This window comes from Jaculus jaculus, chromosome 6 (genome assembly GCF_020740685.1).
Source record: "Jaculus jaculus isolate mJacJac1 chromosome 6, mJacJac1.mat.Y.cur, whole genome shotgun sequence".
Lineage (NCBI taxonomy): Eukaryota > Metazoa > Chordata > Mammalia > Rodentia > Dipodidae > Jaculus > Jaculus jaculus.
The window spans coordinates 160,674,898-160,691,550 of NC_059107.1; the positions used below are offsets into that span (position 1 = coordinate 160,674,898).

The 16,653-nt window shown below is 51.0% G+C and overlaps 1 protein-coding gene across 13 annotated transcripts in view; it reads right to left on the minus strand.

The window, feature by feature from the left end:
- Positions 1-16,653, minus strand: part of Efcab6 (EF-hand calcium binding domain 6) — a 224,086-nt gene that overhangs the window by 5,546 nt on the left and 201,887 nt on the right. For 10 of the 13 annotated variants that reach the window (XM_045151826.1, XM_045151824.1, XM_045151825.1 and 7 more), the window contains 2 exons: positions 9,522-9,749; positions 407-649 (listed from right to left, as the gene is read on the minus strand). In XM_045151826.1, coding sequence (XP_045007761.1) covers positions 407-649; positions 9,522-9,749 — 471 coding nt within the window. Of the gene's footprint in view, positions 1-406; positions 650-7,580; positions 8,314-9,521; positions 9,750-16,653 lie in introns of those variants that run through there. The other 3 variants (XM_045151831.1, XM_045151832.1, XM_045151827.1) reach the window with 3 other exon arrangements.

Sequence of the window (16,653 nt, forward strand, 5' to 3'; positions counted from 1 at the left end):
CTGTAAGCTTCAATAAACACCTTCCTCCACAACTGTGCCTGGCCGGGACGTTCATCTCAGCGAACCTGAAGCTGTCTGCTTCAGCGACCCCATGCTTAGCTAGAGCTGCCCCACAGGAAGCAGAGCTTGGTGCCCCAACCCTGAACACCCCCCACCTTGTCCTTGCTCGTCCCATCTAGCCATGTTTCCTCTCCCCACCCTGTTCCTCATCTCCCCTTTTCCTCAGTCTATACCTCTTTAGGGAAGTAGACTCTAGGGCCCCATACCCCGGGCACATGCACCCCCTTTCTCAAGTGGCCCACATTCTGGGAAGTAGCAGTGGGCCAGCCCCACTTGCTGCCTGGGCCCATGGGTGTTTGGACTTGGTAGGAGGCAAAGTGGGGCCCTTGGCAGGCTATGAACTCACACCCGGGTGACTCCGCGATTTCAGTCCCCTTCTCTGGTCCCGAAGAGGTGAGGATATGGCAGAGCGAGTAGCTTCAGAAACTTCCGGGGCGCTGCTCCCTCTCTGTGCGGCGATCGAGTCACCTGTGGCTGTGGTCATGGCTGGCGGCGAGGCTGCCCTCTCTATACTGAACCTGCTCAGGAAGTCCTGGAACTTGAGCCTCCCCTTGGGGTTGACGGGCAACTCGCTCCAGAGCCTGTCGAACTGAGAAGCAGCACTGGTCAGCCCCACAGAGGAGCAAGTCAAGTCTCAGGTGGCCCTGGAGAAGTGGCCCAAGGTGGTGGAAGAAGACCGGGGACAGGTGGCAACAGGACCAGGGCCCATGTTAATAAAAAGAAAAAGAAACCAAGAAAGGAAAAATCCATTTGGCCTCTGCTGGATGGAAGCCTCTGGAAGGCTGGAAGAAGCCAGACAGGAGGATTATTCACGGCTTCCGCAGGACATTTTTTAATTGAATTGGGTCCTTAGTGAGCAGTTTAAGGCCATTAAATCTTGTGATTAGTCACAGTGGCTGAGCTGCAGTGTATAAAAACGTTTTAGGAGGAAAGGCAAACCAAACCCTGTCCTCCTTGGTCCCAGGGAAGCCAGGCCCGACTCATTTCTCAGCTGTCTGGCACACCTGAGTCTGCAAACGGCTCACCAGGCGCTGTAGCCCTCAGCTGCTGTCTTTGCAACCACGATTTATTTCACCCTAAGGGCAGGAACTGTCTTCCAACAAGACGAAAAGGAAGTGTTTGGAGAGCCGGAGAGAAGTGCATGGCTCTGCGGGGTGCTGCTGGGTGCCACAGGCTGCATGGAGCCGTACGCCGCTGGGAAGATCCCCCAAACACGCCGTGCGCACAGCTCCTGACACAGCCGCTTGCTGGAGCCCTGGCTGTCACCGCAGGCTGAGGAGGGGTCCCAGGGAGGAGGCCTGGGGGCTGCCCCTCACTTTCCCCTGACTCTAGACTTTCACCAGAAGTTGAACTTGCTTTTGGGTCTCCACTGGGGCTTCCCAAAAGCCAGTTAAAAGTGATTGCCTCGGGATCCATTTGAAGTCCCTGGAGGCCCCTTAGCTGCTGCCCAGGCAAACTTTGAAGGGAAAAGTGTGGGTGCCTCCTCGGGATGGGCATCAGCGAAGCTTCCGGTCTCTGCCATTGCCCCCCGACCTGCGTGTTCTCAGACACGGGAATCTCGGGTATGTGACATTGAGAAACAGTCACATGGGGAGGCCAGGGGCCTGGAGTTGAGAGGGTTCTCGGCGACTGAAAAATCGAAAACAATCAGGGTATGATTAAAAACAGACTCGACGCAGTCGAGAGCACTGATGAACTCGAAGGCTCTCCAGCTCCGGCACTCCAGACAGCCTGCTGGGCCCGCTCGCCGCCCAGCTCTCATTCTCCACAGCCGGCTCCCAGAAGCCAAGAGATGGTGGAGCGCTGGCTTTTAAGTGGAGATGACTGACAAGTGACAATTTCCACCTAGAAAAACTACCTTTTTAAAGATGGCAAAAACAGAGGCTGGGGGGATGGCTCAGAGGATAAAGGCACTTACTTGCAAAGACTGTCTGCCCAGGTTCAATCCCCCAGCCACCCACATAAAGCAGGATGCAAACGTGGTGTGAGGGCATGAGAGATGGCTCAGTAGTTAAAGGCACATGCTTGCTTGCAAACTCTGTCCATCCAGATTCAATTCCCCAGTAACCACGTAAAGCTAGATGTACCAAGTGGCACATGCATCTGGAATTAATTTGCAGTGGCAAGAGGCCCTGGCCACCCATCCTCTCCCTTCTCCTTTCTGTCTGCTTGAGATAAACAAATAAAGATATATATATTTTTAAAAAGTGGTGTGTTTGGTGTTCCATTTGCAGTGGCAAGAGAACCTGGTGTGATACACGTATACATACATACAACTGCAAATAAATAAAATATTTATCATCAACAGATCATAGTCAAAGGTTATTACTCATGAAGGGAAAAATATGAGCAGAAGAAAGGTGTAAGGTGTACTAAGTAAAGGAGGCAGCACTGGACAGAGCCCAGCGGTGTGTAGTGAACCCACTCTGGGTTTGACTTGCCGAGAAAACAGGACATCCACAGTATTCCAGAGCAGCAACACGAAATCCAAGGAGGCTGTTGAGTGTGAGCAACTAGTGTCCTTGAATGCCGGAGGGCAGTGGGGACACTTTGACTCTGGGGTTTGCCTGAGACACATAGTAAGTTTCAAATTTTTTTGTTTTTTTTATTTATTTGAGAGCGATAGGCAGAGAAAGAGGGAGAGAGAGAGAGAAAGAGAGAGAGAGAATGGGTGCACCAGGGCCTCCAGTCACTGCAAATGAACTCCAGAGGCATGTGCCCCTTGTGCATCTGGCTTACGTGGGACCTGAGGAATTGAGCCTTGAACCAGGGTCCTTAGGCTTTATAGGCAAGCACTTAACTGCTAAGCCTTCTCTCCAGCCCCAACATTAGGAAGATTATTAATGTAATTCACTTGACTAAGAAAAATTAGGTGGATGTCTTTTTTTTTTTAATATTTTTTTTTAAATTTTATTTGAGAGCAACAGACACAGAGAGAAAGACAGAGGGAGAGAGAGAATGGGCGCGCCAGGGCTTCCAGCCACTGCAAACGAACTCCAGACGCGTGCGCCCCCTTGTGCATCTGGCTAACGTGGGACCTGGGGAACCAAGCCTCGAACCAGGGTCCATAGGCTTCATAGGCGAGCACTTAACCGCTAAGCCATCTCTCCAGCCCTAGGTGGATGTCTTGACAGATAGAGGAGAAACCATTTGATAAAATCTGTATCCACCCATGGTTGTTAGTTCTTAGCAAAACAGGAATAAGTAGGAATTTCTTCTTACAGTTAACAAAGGGCATCTTATACTTGATATAGAAAGAAAGGTGTCTTTAAACAGGGTGGCACACACCTTTAATCCCAGCACTTGGGAGGCAGAGGTAGGAGGAGTTTGAGGCCACCCTGAGACTACTTAGTGAAATCCAGGTCAGCCTGGGCTAGAACGAGACCCTACCTTGAAAAACCCCCAAAAAAGAAAAAAAAAAGAAAGGTGAACTTAGAGAAAACTCTCAACCTTAAAGAACAAACAATTCAGTTAAAATCTAGGCTAGAACAAGGAAGGTCGTTAACACAGCTTCTAGCTTCCATTGAACTCCAGGTTCCAGATGTTGTAAAGCAAGAAACAGAAATAGAATGTGCCCAGGAAAGGACACCCAGACTGCTGTTATCTGTAGACATGATTTGTTGTATGCTCAGGAGAATCCACTCACAAGTTATCAGAAGTTATTGAACTTAGCAAGGTGGATCTAACAATAACAAGCAGAAAATTTCACAAGAGTATAACACTAGAGATGCTTTATTGCAACAGAAATATAAAGAACTTAAAGATGCAAAAGACTTCCAGGCAGAAAGTTCTAGAATTAAATTAGAATGGATACCTACACAAAGAGAGGTAGCGCACACAAAGGCTCAATGTTGAAAAGGTAACAATTCTTACTAACGGAACATCACTGAATGCAATTCCAATAAATACACAACAGTTTTTTCCCCTTTTGGAGATAGGTCTCATGCTGGCAGGGAACTCGTGATCCCCCTGCCTCGGTTCTGGGATTACAAGCATGCACCACTACACTTGGGCTCAACAGAGCTTTCAAGGGGAGCTGACCAGATTGGTTCTGAAAAGTCCACAGAAAGCTAAGATCACTGTAGACCCCCCTGGCTGTGAGCCAACGTGACTTGGGCATATTTATGATGTGGGGAACAGAAAGGAGTGACAGCAGCCCTAGAGGGGAGAGCAGGGGACGCTGGTGCTGCAAACGAGGCGGACACTGCACCTTCCCCACACGGGCTCTGGGAAAGCGGGTCATCTGTGTGGGATCCAGTGGTGAGCGGCTCCAAGTCACACGGGTGGAGAAACAAGGATGTCGGGCATATCAAGGATCCATCATGAAAACTCCCAAAGTTTCCACAGAAAGAACCGGCTACTGTGCCCAGGACCTTGGAAGGGGTGAGGGCAACTTGACCACAGCACAAAGGGGAGCAGAAATGAAGAGGTGTACACTACTGGGCCCATTAAATTACTGGGCTCATTCACATCAGAGGAAACACACATGATTCACATCCAGCACCCCTCCAAGTTCTCCCCGACTTCTTTGGCTGCTGCTCCGTCCTTTCTTCTGGTTCCTCCCGTGACCCTGATTTCTGTTTGCCCAGGCACCCACAGCTTTCAGCTTTTAACTTCTTAGCCAAGTGCTGCGGACTCTGTCTCTCCTCCGCCCACCTTAGATCACTGACCTGCCCCTCCCAGCAGCACCTGTCTGCTGGTCGCCAGTACCCAGAGCTCTTAGCACACGCTGTGTGCTCCACAGACCTGGAACCTTCTCAGTTACTTCCTGCATCCTGTCACCAGTCTATCCTGGTCTGCTCCCCTTTCTCCAATTCCCCCATTTTCTCACAGCAGCCCGAGAAATGCTGTTAAAGACTCTGATGAGGCCTTGCTGCGCTGAGGTGGGGGCACCCTGCTCATCCCACCGAGTGAAGGCGAAGGCCTCCCACGGGCTCCTGTCCTGTGTCATGGGCTCAGCCTTGGACCCCCTTCCCGCTGCTCACCCCTCCGCAGCCCTGGCTTTCCCAGTGCGCCGACCCTTTACATGCCCGTCACTCATGTGCCCTTAGCTGAGAATCCTCTGCTCCCAGCCTCCCACCCCTAACCTGGCTGCCAGGTCTTCCCTCCATCATCACCTGCTCTGAGAACCTCCCCAAGTCCCTCCCATCTCTCTCTCTGTAACCTCATCCTGCATTTCTCCATCTAGTACATCACCGGCTAAGAAGGACACAGACCCCATGGGACAAGCTAGCCATGGCACAGCTACGAGGACAGCACCTGGGACATCCTTGCAGGCGCTGCTCCGTCTCCTCACCTGCCATCCGAGCACTAGCCATGCCCCACCCTAGCCTCCGAGATCATGTGAGATCAAGCGTGCTCAGGGCAGTGTGGCCATAGACTGCTGGGTCTCCATGTACCCAGCATCACATCCTCAGTGACATGACCACCTTTGTCCAGGCCCTCTCAGCTCCCACATGTCCTTTCAGAGCAGGCAGAAGTCTGTTCCTAAATGTTGCTCCACTGATATCTCATGTCCTTCCCCTCATGACACCAGCCCCCTGTCACTGGGGCCCTGATACATGCACACACTGCCTGTGGAAGCTCACTGCATTGTCAAGACAGACAGCCAAGAGGCAGCATCCTGCAAGGGCTCAGCCAGATGATGCAGAAGCCAAGGGCAGGGGTGACAGAAGTGGGGAGCTGCAAAGGCAGGAAGAGCCAAGTGAGGCCAGCTCTGCCAGGTGGAGGTGCGCTCAGGGAGGGTTTCCTTCTGTTTGGGGTCTGCAGGGAGAAGCAGGCAGTGAGATACTGGGGCGGGGCTACCAGCAGAGGTAGAGAAGATGGCTTGCAAAGAGGAACGGGCACCGGGCGAGCTTGGGAGCATTGTGTATTTACTTCACAGGGGAAGATACGAGCTCAGCCTAGGAGCTTGTCTGAGCCACACGGCCGGACAGGTACACAAGCCCAGAGGGAGCCCAGGTGCGTTAGCAAGTAGCACACCCAGGCCTGGCGTGGTGTGGTGGTGCACACCTTTAATCCCAGCACGCGGGAGGCACAGGAAGGAGGATCGCTGTGAGTTCAAGGCCAGCTTGGGACTACTCAGTGAGTTCCAGGTCAGCCTGGGCTAGAGGGAGACCCTACCTCAAAAAGCAAAAAAAAAAAAAAAAAAAAAAAAAAAAAAAAAAAAAGAGAGAGAGAGAGAAAGTAGCACACCGATAATGTGCAGAAAATATTGGACAGCTCCTTCCTAAGTGAGGCTGTATGTAAGCGTTCTCAAACACCATGGAATGTTCTCAATCACAGGCTGGTCCTGAGCCCCTTGTCTTCAGCAATAAACAAACAGACCTAGCTCTGGCAGCCGTCTGTGACACACGAGACCCATCAGTCTCCAGCCCCACTGGCTGTGTGAGATGTTCTCCTACCAAAAGATTTCAAAAGCTATGGCCCTTCCCCTGCTTACAGAGCTCTGGATTTCTAAGTGTGAGGTAAGTTTTTTAAAAAAATTATTTATTTATCTTATAAAATATTTGTGTTTATTTGTGGGGTGGGGAAGAAGTAATGGGTGCACCAAAACCTCTTGCAGCTGTAAACACTAGATGCTCGTGCCATTTTATACATCTGGCTTTACGTGGGTACTGAGGGATTGAATGTAGACAGATAGGCTTTGCAAGCAAGGGCCTTTAACTGGTGAGTCATGTCCCCAGCTCAGTTTTTACAATATTGATTAACCAGATCATGAAGTCTGTGGTTAAATATACTTAATTAATATAATTGGGGGGCTGGAGAGATGGCTTAGCGGTTAAGCGCTTGCCTGTGAAGCCTAAGGACCCCGGTTCGAGGCTCGGTTCCCCAGGTCCCACGTTAGCCAGATGCACAAGGGGGCGCACACGTCTGGAGTTCGTTTGCAGAGGCTGGAAGCCCTGGCGCGCCCATTCTCTCTCTCTCCCTCTATCTGTCTTTCTCTCTGTGTCTGTTGCTCTCAAATAAATAAATAAATAAAAATTAAAAAATATATATAATTGGGAAGCCCCAGTGTCCTTGGTGAGCTCTCGGGGACAATGGCATGAGCGGCTGACACGCCAGGAGGACAATGCCTTCAACCATAAACATCGTCAGCAAAGTCCCCCAGGGACCCACTGGTCCCAGTGCTCACTGCTTACCAGCCCACGGAGAACACCATTTTGGCCAGCTCACTGTCACCCAACGTCAACCATGGGCTATGTGTGGCAGTGCCTAAGACCCTCAGCAATACAGAGTAGTTGGGACATGTCATTTTGCTTATAGAGAAGAGGACTTGAGAATAAGTGCTTAATAGTGTTGGGGTCTTTTATTTTTATTTTTTTGTGTATTTATTTGACAGAGAAAGGGAGTGGGAGAGAGAGACAGAGAGAGAAAATGGGCATGCCAGGACCTCCAGCCACTGCAAATGAGCTCCAGATGCATGCACCCCCTTGTGCATCTGGCTTATGTGGGTCCTGGGGAATCAAACCTGGGTTCTTTGTCTTTGCAAGCAAATGCCTTAACCACTAAGCCATCCCTCCAGCCCACCTTTTTAAATGTCTTTTAAAATGTGTGCATATGTGCGCATGTGTCCCTGTGTGTGTGAGGACCAAAGGTAGACATGTGGTATCGTCTTCTGTCCCTTTCCAGCATATTCTTTGGAACAGGATCTTCCACTGACCCCTGAACTCACTGGTTGGGCCTGACTACCTAGCCAGGGAACCCTAGTGAGCCTCCTGCCTCTGCCCCCCCCCAGCACAGGGGTCACAGTCATACCCTGCCACAGCTGGTGGTGTACATGGGCACTGATGACCACACTCAGGCCCTCCTGCCCACATGGCACTTCGCCAGCTGAGCCATCTCCCCAGCTACCGTGCTGGGGTGGGCAAAGTTTTCTTAGTGGAAAATAATCAAAGTCAAGTTCTCCGCTGGGAGAGCCTCCTGTGCCAGTGTGCCCTTCATGCCCACCAGTGATTCCAGTGCAGGTCGCCCACTGGGATGAGAAGTCGTCCGTAGTAGAACTTTTACCGGTCGGCCCCGTGGAATGCTAAGCGGTCCCGTCACTCATCTTGAAGGCTGGTTTCTGACTCTATGAAGGAAGGTGGGTTTACCGACTTGCTGGCTTCCTTCCCATGCTTCACGGGACACTGTAAATAGCACTTCCGTTTACTTAGTGAAACCAGATATGACAGTGTCCTCAAAATGTGACATTTGAGGAAGGTTATGCTTTGTGTCTTAAAGAACGCATCCACAGGGCAGTGAGATCCAAGCCTGAATAGGGACAGGGGATGGAGCAAATACGATATTATCCAGGAGGACTTTCAAGAGCTGACACTAAAATATGGACCAAATGAGACCAGAGGTAGAGGTGGCCCTGCCCTGGAGGTGACAGACAGCTGCTCCTCCCTGGGTCTGCAGGAGGCTCCCAGTGGAGTGAGAGCAGAACCAGGAGAGGTGGCTGGTTTGCAGATGCATTTGCTGTGAAGCGTTCTCTGGGACTGGGGCATCGATCTGCCTGGAGCCTGGAGGGGCTGGTAGGAACACATTTAAGGGGTGAAGGACCAGAGAGGTTCTGTGTCCTGCTGGCACTGGGCTATGAAAGAAGGTAGGGTCACCCAGAGGCACATGGGTGCTTTGCTGAGCCCCTCCATGCCAGGCACCATCTTGGCATTTAGTGGGTGAGGAAGAAAGCAAAGGTCTTGGAGTGTGATTCCTTCCAAAGCCTTCCCCATCCACAGCTGCTGCTGCAGGGAGGAACCCTTGCCTTGGATGTGCCAGAGAGGCCCAGGGCTGCAGGCTGCCAAAACCATCCAGCAGAAAGGCAGCCCAGCTCAGTCCCTGGGGAAGATACTGCAGGGAAGGCCTTCTGGGATTCTGTGATGAAGTAGAGAGTCAAGGCCTGCACAGGGAACAGCTCACTGGGGGTGGACATGTCCCGGATGCTTGGAGTGGCAGCAGCAGGGTGTGGCTGTGACAGCGAGTCAGGAGGACCAGCAAGGCTTGGGTATGGGGAGAGCCTCTTGATCACACCATGGACAGGGAAGGAGAGTGGGAACAGGCTGAATTAAATTTGATTTAAAAGCAAAAGTGACCTGATATGCAATCTGATTGAAATGATATGATGCACAGCTGACCCAGAACCAGAAGGCTCCTGTGACTTTCAGAAAGATTTCAGAACAAGACAGGCCAGACAGATGGCTTAGTGGTCAAAGGTGCTTGCTTTCAAAGCCTGATGGCTTGTGTTCGACTCCCCAGTATGTACATAAAGCCAAATGCACAAAGTGGCATTTGCCTCTGAAGTTCATTTTCAGGGGCAGGGGGCCCTGGTCCTCTCTCTCTCTCTCTCAAATAAATAAAAAATGTTTTAAGAAATAAATTAAAAAACAAAAACCTCAAGCACACTGAAAGCAGGGTGCATGCTGCACCCTCTGAGCTCTCCGCTGCCTTGCTCACGGGGAGGGGAGGGCTGTGCACCTCACCTGCTCATCCGTCAGGATCTGCACATGGCGGTTGCAGATGGCCCTGAACTCATCTCTGGAGACTGTGTTGGTTTTCATGGTGTCAAAGTTCTCAAACTCCTGGGTGATGGTGTGGTAGTGAGCAGTCACTGCCTTGTGCAGACGTGCCAGGATGTCTTTGTTGGCCGTGTCTTTGGGAGATCTGGGAGGTGAGACTTCGGGCATTTTCTCAGCCCACTCATCAGCAGACTGCACAAGACAGAATGAAAAAAGACCTCCTGGGTAAGTAGTCAGCGCTTGTCTCTGGGTCGTGGGAGGCATAGCTGAGTGAGGAAGAGGAACCAGCCACCAATGCACCCCAGTTTCTGATGTCAGGCCCATCCAGCTGTGTGCACGCCTGGCTTACCTGTAGTGACGATTTATATTGATTGTCCATTTGGTGACTAGAATCCCCTGTGAGGGATTGCCTAGATTAGCTTAGCTTCTGGTCATGCCTGTGAGGGATTAACTTGATTAGGTTAACTGAGGTGGGAAGTCCCACCTCAGCACCGTTCCATGGGCGGGGGTCCTGGACTGCGTAAAAAGAAGAGAGGGGCTGAATGGCAGCACCTATCCCTCCTTCCCTCCCTCACTGTGCCAAATGTGAGTGGCCAGTCAGGAAGAGTTGGCAGCAGGAAGATCTTTGCCATTTATGTTCATGCTTTTGTGCTGGCAAGAGGCTGTGAGAGTGAGGAGGGCCGAGCAGGGCTGCACCCGCCCTTAGCGTCTCCTGTCCGTCACTCTGGGTGTCAGGTGGGCGGGAGGAGCAGTGAGCTGGGGACAGCCACTCACAGAGCATCAGCAAAGGGACCAGAAAAGTGACCAGGGACACTGGGGAGACGGTGCCATACTGTAGCTGGGCTGGGAAACTGGGCTGCCCAAGGTGTAAAGTTAGTGGGGGTAGCTGAGTCCTCGTCTCCTGCAAAGGGCCAGGGACAGAGAGGACAGGGGGCTCGGGGAAGCAGCCCTGACCTGCACCTCCTTGCTGTGGTCCAAAGCCGGCTGAGTGAGAAAGTTCAGCTCTGGAGGGAAGAGAAGAGACCTGGCTTCATCAGAATCCAGGGGTGCCAGAGTGCCTGGACCTGGCAGATTCTGATGATGGGTCCCCATTGTGATCCTTGCTTTTGTAACAGTTCTTACAGTGTGTCAGTGCTCTGCTGTGCCTGGCAGATTATGACATCAGCCCCCAGCACGAGGACTGGAATTACAAGCAATTCCACAGCAACAAACACGTTCTGCTGAGCGTCCTAAGAGCACAGAGAAGCCTGCACGAGGCAGCGAGTGGTCCATTCTTTATGAACTGAATCAAACATACAATGCTGCTGGGACTCTCCTCAGACACGGCAGCACACGTGCCTTCACTCAAACCAGAGCCCACCACATCCCCGACCACCCACAGGTTACGGGAGTTTTCCCATCTGGCCATTTGAAGGCATTTGGATGGGAAACGTGGGCTATCTTCCTCTCATTTCAGAAAATCAAATGATATTACTGAGGCGTTTTATGTGCTTTCAGAATTCAAACAGTGAAAATACAGAGCCCAGCAGCCAAGACGTCTCCCCGCCCTCCTGCAGGGTGTTAGCACCCAGGAAGCTAAGGGTCCCTGGAGACCCGGGGGCCAGCCTCTAAGTGCAGTCACACACTGCACACTGTCACACCCTCAGGCCTTGGGAGGATCGGGGGGACTGGGAGACAGACACAGGCTTGGGTCTGAGGCCTGACTCCACCTCTGTTTGGCTGAAAGGCCCTACATAAGCTGTTCTCTACAATAAGCATTCTGACTCAGTTTCCTCATTGACCCAGGAGGAATGAAGTTTCACCTGAGCACAGGAGTGCGGACATGCCTTGAGAGTGTTGACGCCCAAAGTGAGTGGGGCAGACTGCTATTCCAGTTTCACAGGGGATTCTGTAATGTAGTATGACCTTAGGCTGAGGTGCTTTAAAACTCCAGAGGAAATGGAATCCATTTCTAGCAAAATATATCAAAAAGAGCTACTGTCTATCATTAACAAGGCGCCAAGCTAGATGGTTTTAAAGGTAAGCTCTGTGGAAATGAGGGAACTCTGGGGAACAGATAATTTTTACATTAGCCAAATTATTCCAGCACACAGAAAAAGGTATACAGGATTATGAACATTGTATAATGCTCCAATAACAAAATATGATAAAGATAAATATAAACCGAGCTAATTTATGATTGTTAGTGCAAAAATTCTAAAATAAAATTTGGGAACACTTAGTACCTATATTAGTTACTTTCTTGTTGCTGTGACAAAATGCCCGAAAAAAGGCAACTTAAAAGAAGGTTTTATTTTGGATCGTAATTTAAGCAGGGATATAGTTCATCATGTTGGGGAAGGCAGTCCCGCTGGCTCTGTGATCAAGAAGCAGAGTGACAGGAAGTGGGGCTGGGCTGTAAAGCCTTGGGCCACCCCCAGTGACCCACTTTCTCCAAACACAGCAAGGCTCCACCTCCTAAAGGACCCATGACCTGCCCAAGCAGTGACACCAGCTGGGGACCAAGTGTTCAAACACGTGAGCCTGTGTGGGACACTTCACACAACCCATTCTAATACCTATTTACAAACGATTCACCAAGACCACGCGGTGGTCATTCCAGGTCTAAGAATGCCCCAAGGACCAGTGAGCCTTGCAGTTCCCCCAGGAGTGGAGACTACATATGAAAAGGTGGCAGAACAGCCTCTGACAAACATTCGGCAGCCAGTCCTGGTAAAAATGATAGAGAATAGGAAAAACTATGTCCAAATAAAATATGCATCATAAACACAAGGTCCTTTTCTATCTGCAAATGCCATCTTAAATGGGTGAGTTTATATTTTTTTTTAAGGAGACAAGATCTGGTGTGCAGTCTAACTTGCCTCAAACTCATGATCTTCTATCCTCAGCCTCCTGGGTATGAGGATTACAGGTGTTGGCCGCCACGCACAGTTAAATGGGAGAAATATTAAAGCATTAAAATAAGAAGCATTGGGGCCGGGAAGATAGCTTACTTGGCAAAGTGCTTGTAAGCTTGAAGATCTAAGTTCACATCCGCAGCACCCACAGAAAATGCCTGCGATGGTGGCACACACCGTTTCCCCAGTGCTGGGAGGCAGTGTTGGTGGCTCCCGAGAGCTTGTCAGATGAGCCTACCTGGCAAGCTCCAGGCCAGTGACAGCCCTCGTCACAAAGAGAGGAGGGCAACATTCCAGAGGGTAACGTTCAAGGCTGTCCTCTGGCCTCCAAACCACACACACTTATAAGTGCCTCCACACATGTGTGCCCATACTCATATGAACGGGCACAGATAACCAAAATAAGCCCTAGGGGCCTGTGCACTGTAACTTCTACTATACGCACTCCAGAACTTCATTTAAACACTTGTCTGGACACCGCATGGTCTCACAGATCTCAGGCTTCATACCTGACATGCACCCGAAGCTGATCTTGAACCTGCCTTCCTCATGTCAGCACTGAAGTTACAGGCCTGTGCCACTATGCCCGGCTTATTAAACACATTCTTACAAGCTCTACCTTTTGAAATAAGACAAGCAGATGAAAGAGCAAAATACTGAAAATAGTATCTTTTTTTTTTTTTTTTTTTTTTTTACTTAAGAATAAATGACTAGAAAATCTCATGACAATTTAGGAAAGTGGTCCCATCCAAGTGTAAAATACAAAAATGAAAAAAAAAATACAGTAATTGAAACTAGTTACAAGTTGAACTGTAGAAACTTCTACTATCACATTAACAACCAGGTGGCTGAACGTTCAGGGATGAGATGGGGAGAGAAACCAGACCTCCGGGAAGCAAGCTACACTTACTGAGAATGGGATGAACAGAGATGTGTAGTTGCCAGCTTGACAGGATCTAGAATCTCCTAGGAGACAAAGTCCTGGGCATTTTCACAAGGGAGGTTTTAGACTGGGTAACTGAGGTGGGAAGACCCACCCTCAGTGTGGGCGGCACCATCCCCTACGCTGGGGTTCTAGACTGAATAAAAGGAGAACATGGGCTGGAGGGATGGCTTAGTGGTTAAGACGCCTGCCTGTGAAGCCTAAGCACACATGTTTGACTCTCCAGATCCCACATAAGCCAGATACACAAAGGTGAGGCAAGAGCCAAATCACACATACCCACTAGGGGATGGGAGTGTCTGGAGTTCTATTTCAGTGGCTGAGACCCTGGCACCCCAATTCTCTCTCTCCCCCTCTCTCTATGCTCCTGACATAGGATGGCCTGCCCTCCTGAACTGTGAGCCACAGGAAACCCTCCTCCCTAAGCTGCTCTTTGGCAGGTATTTGGTCACAGTAATAAGACAAGTAGCCGATACAAGCACTGTCCCACATCTTGTCCCTGTCCGCGCTCAGTTTCTCATCCACCGTACGTTCACTTCTTGTCTTTCTCACACTGACCGAAAATGGACCTCATGGTTGAGAAAAGGCTCCACTCCCACTTCCCAGTGAGCCCTTATGGGATTAGACGGGCAGCTGGGCACAACAGGGTCCTGACTGGCAAGATGAGGATGGCTGTAAGTCATGTGCTTGGCTCTGGTGGTGGCCCTTGGTTTACTGTCAGGATGCAAAGAAATGGAAACAACAAGATTTTGGACAAACTGGCCAGCGGAACTGAGCACGGCATTCAGCACTGCTTCCTGACCGCAGACACAATGCGAGCCGCTCTGCTTCACGTTCCTGCCACCGGGCCTTCCCCACATGCCAGGTGCGCTCAGACTGCAAGCCCATTCTTCCTTAAGTCTTATCTTGGTGGTGGTGGGGGTCCGAGGTAGGGTGTCTCTCTAGTCCAGGCTGACCTGGAATTCACTCGGTAGCCTCAAGCTGGTCTCAAACTCACAGCAATCCTCCTACTTCTGCCACTTGAGTGCTGGGATTAAAGTGTGTGCCACCACACCCTGGTCCTTGTCATTTTTTGCTCAGTTATTTTGTCACAGCAATGAGAAAAGTAACTAACACACAGGTTATGTTCTTGGATATAAAAATCCAGTTTCAAAACACAAAGCCTTCTTATCATTTGTAAACAAACCCCAAAGGCCAAGAGAGATTGAACTGGATAGGGTCCTTAGATATGTTGGCATTGGTATTGCTAAGTGATGAATATCTAAATGTCACACAGTCTTTAGAAAAGGCAGTAACGAATGCTTTTGACTTAGAAGATACTACAAGCTGGTCACAAACGTCCTGAAAACTAAGGCGAGTTGCAGAGCTCAGCGGAGACAGTCACTCGGGTTGGCAGGCAGTGACCTGACCCCAAGGAGGTGGGCGGCCACTGCCCACAGGAAGCCACACACCACAGGCCCATTTGTTGCAGTGTCACGTTAGCAAGCAGTGTGGCCTCGGAGAGGGGCAGTCTCCTCAACAAGACAGGGAGCCTGCTTTCAAGGGTGAGTCTCCTCTTTCTGAAAGCTGAGGTTCTCTGGTGGTCTCTGCTGTCAGCATATGGGAACCACCCATCCCGTCATTTAGGCCTTGGGTCACCATGACACCACTTTCTGTCCCCCATGTCCGAACCAACCCCCCAGTGGCTCCACGCCCCTCCCCTGTCCTGCTCTCACTTCGGTCATTTTCCTTGGAGGAGGGTCTTCTTTTAGACCAAGGCAAACGCTCATGTGGCTTGACAGTGGCCCTCCTGACACACACTGGCCTCACCTCTGTGACTCTAGCCCTGGGTGCCTCAGCCTTGGCGCCTGCTGTCCTCACTCTCCCTCCAGCTTCTTTGAACCATGGGGAGGTTACTCCGCATTGCCTCCTTGCTTGGCTCTGGGAGCACCTGGGAGACACGTCTGGGCGTGTGTGGCAGGGAGCTGCTAGATCCGGTTCACGGAAGTGGAGAAAGGCTCCATCACTGAGGCAGCACCATGCCACGGGCCGGGGTCGTGGGCTGGATGAAGAGAAGACAGCTGACCCGGGTGCTCGCTTCTCTCTGCTTCCTGACCTGAGGGCCACATGACAGGCCTGCTCCTGCCGCAGGACAGCCTACCCTCCCTGAACTGAGAGCCACGGGAAGCCCTCCTCCCAAGCTGCTTCTTGGCAGGTATTTGGTCACAGTGATAAGACAAGTAGCTGATACAAGCGCTGTCCCACAGCTTGCTCCTGTCTGCGCTCGCTTTCTCATCCACTGTACGCTCACTTCTTATCTTTCTCACACTGACGGGAATTGAACCTCACGGTCAGGAAAGGGCTCCGTTCCCACTTCCCAGTGAGCCCTCATGGGATGCCACTGGGCACAACGGGGTCCTAACTGGCAAGATGAGGAAGGTGGCAGCTCATGTGCTTGGCGCTGGTGGTGGCCCTGGGTCTACCGTTAGGATTCAAAGAAATGGAAATTACAAGATTTTGCACTAACAAACTGGCCAGCTTTGATTATCTTGATGCTGGAAGATGAAATAAGGTTTCAGGAATCTGGAAAAGCTCTTATATGTTAACTCAGCATCGTCTCTTGAGGGTTTTCCTTATAGGAATAAATGAGAGCTCACGGAGTTATGGTCATTATAGGACCATTCATAAAATTAACAGAATTTATAAAACAAATCTTGGCAATAAGCTGGCCATCGGACCCCAGACTATGGTTGAGCAGAGCATGCGTTTCCAGCAGGGACTCAGGGCAGCAGCTTAGAGGACTTTGAGGAAAACTTCATCACGGGAACATTATGATGCAGAAGTATGTGAAGGGTCATAAGTGAGCAGAGATGAGCGCTCACACTCATGTGCACACACACCAGCGTCAGCATGTCCCCCGCGGCTGGGGCTCCCGAGAGGCCTGTGGGTGGGGCCCACATGGCTGGTTGCGGGCCAGGGCGAGTGGCAGCATTGCAAATGTAGGTCCCGGCTCCTCTGCTCTCTGCTTGTGCGGTGGCCTCTCCCGAAAGCAGCAGTCACAGAGACGGGGCCCCAGAGCTCAGGGGTGGCCCACACTTGCATGAGCTGCCCTCCTTGGATGAACTCCTGGGGGAACCCTGAGGTGGTGATGGGGAACAGCTTGCTGAGGCCCATGGTACACATGACCCACCTGGGGACCTGGGTGAGGGTCAGTCCTCTGGGTTCTGCCTAGGTTTGCCTAGAGTCTCTGCAGAGGAGAAGTGAGGTGAGTGTCCAG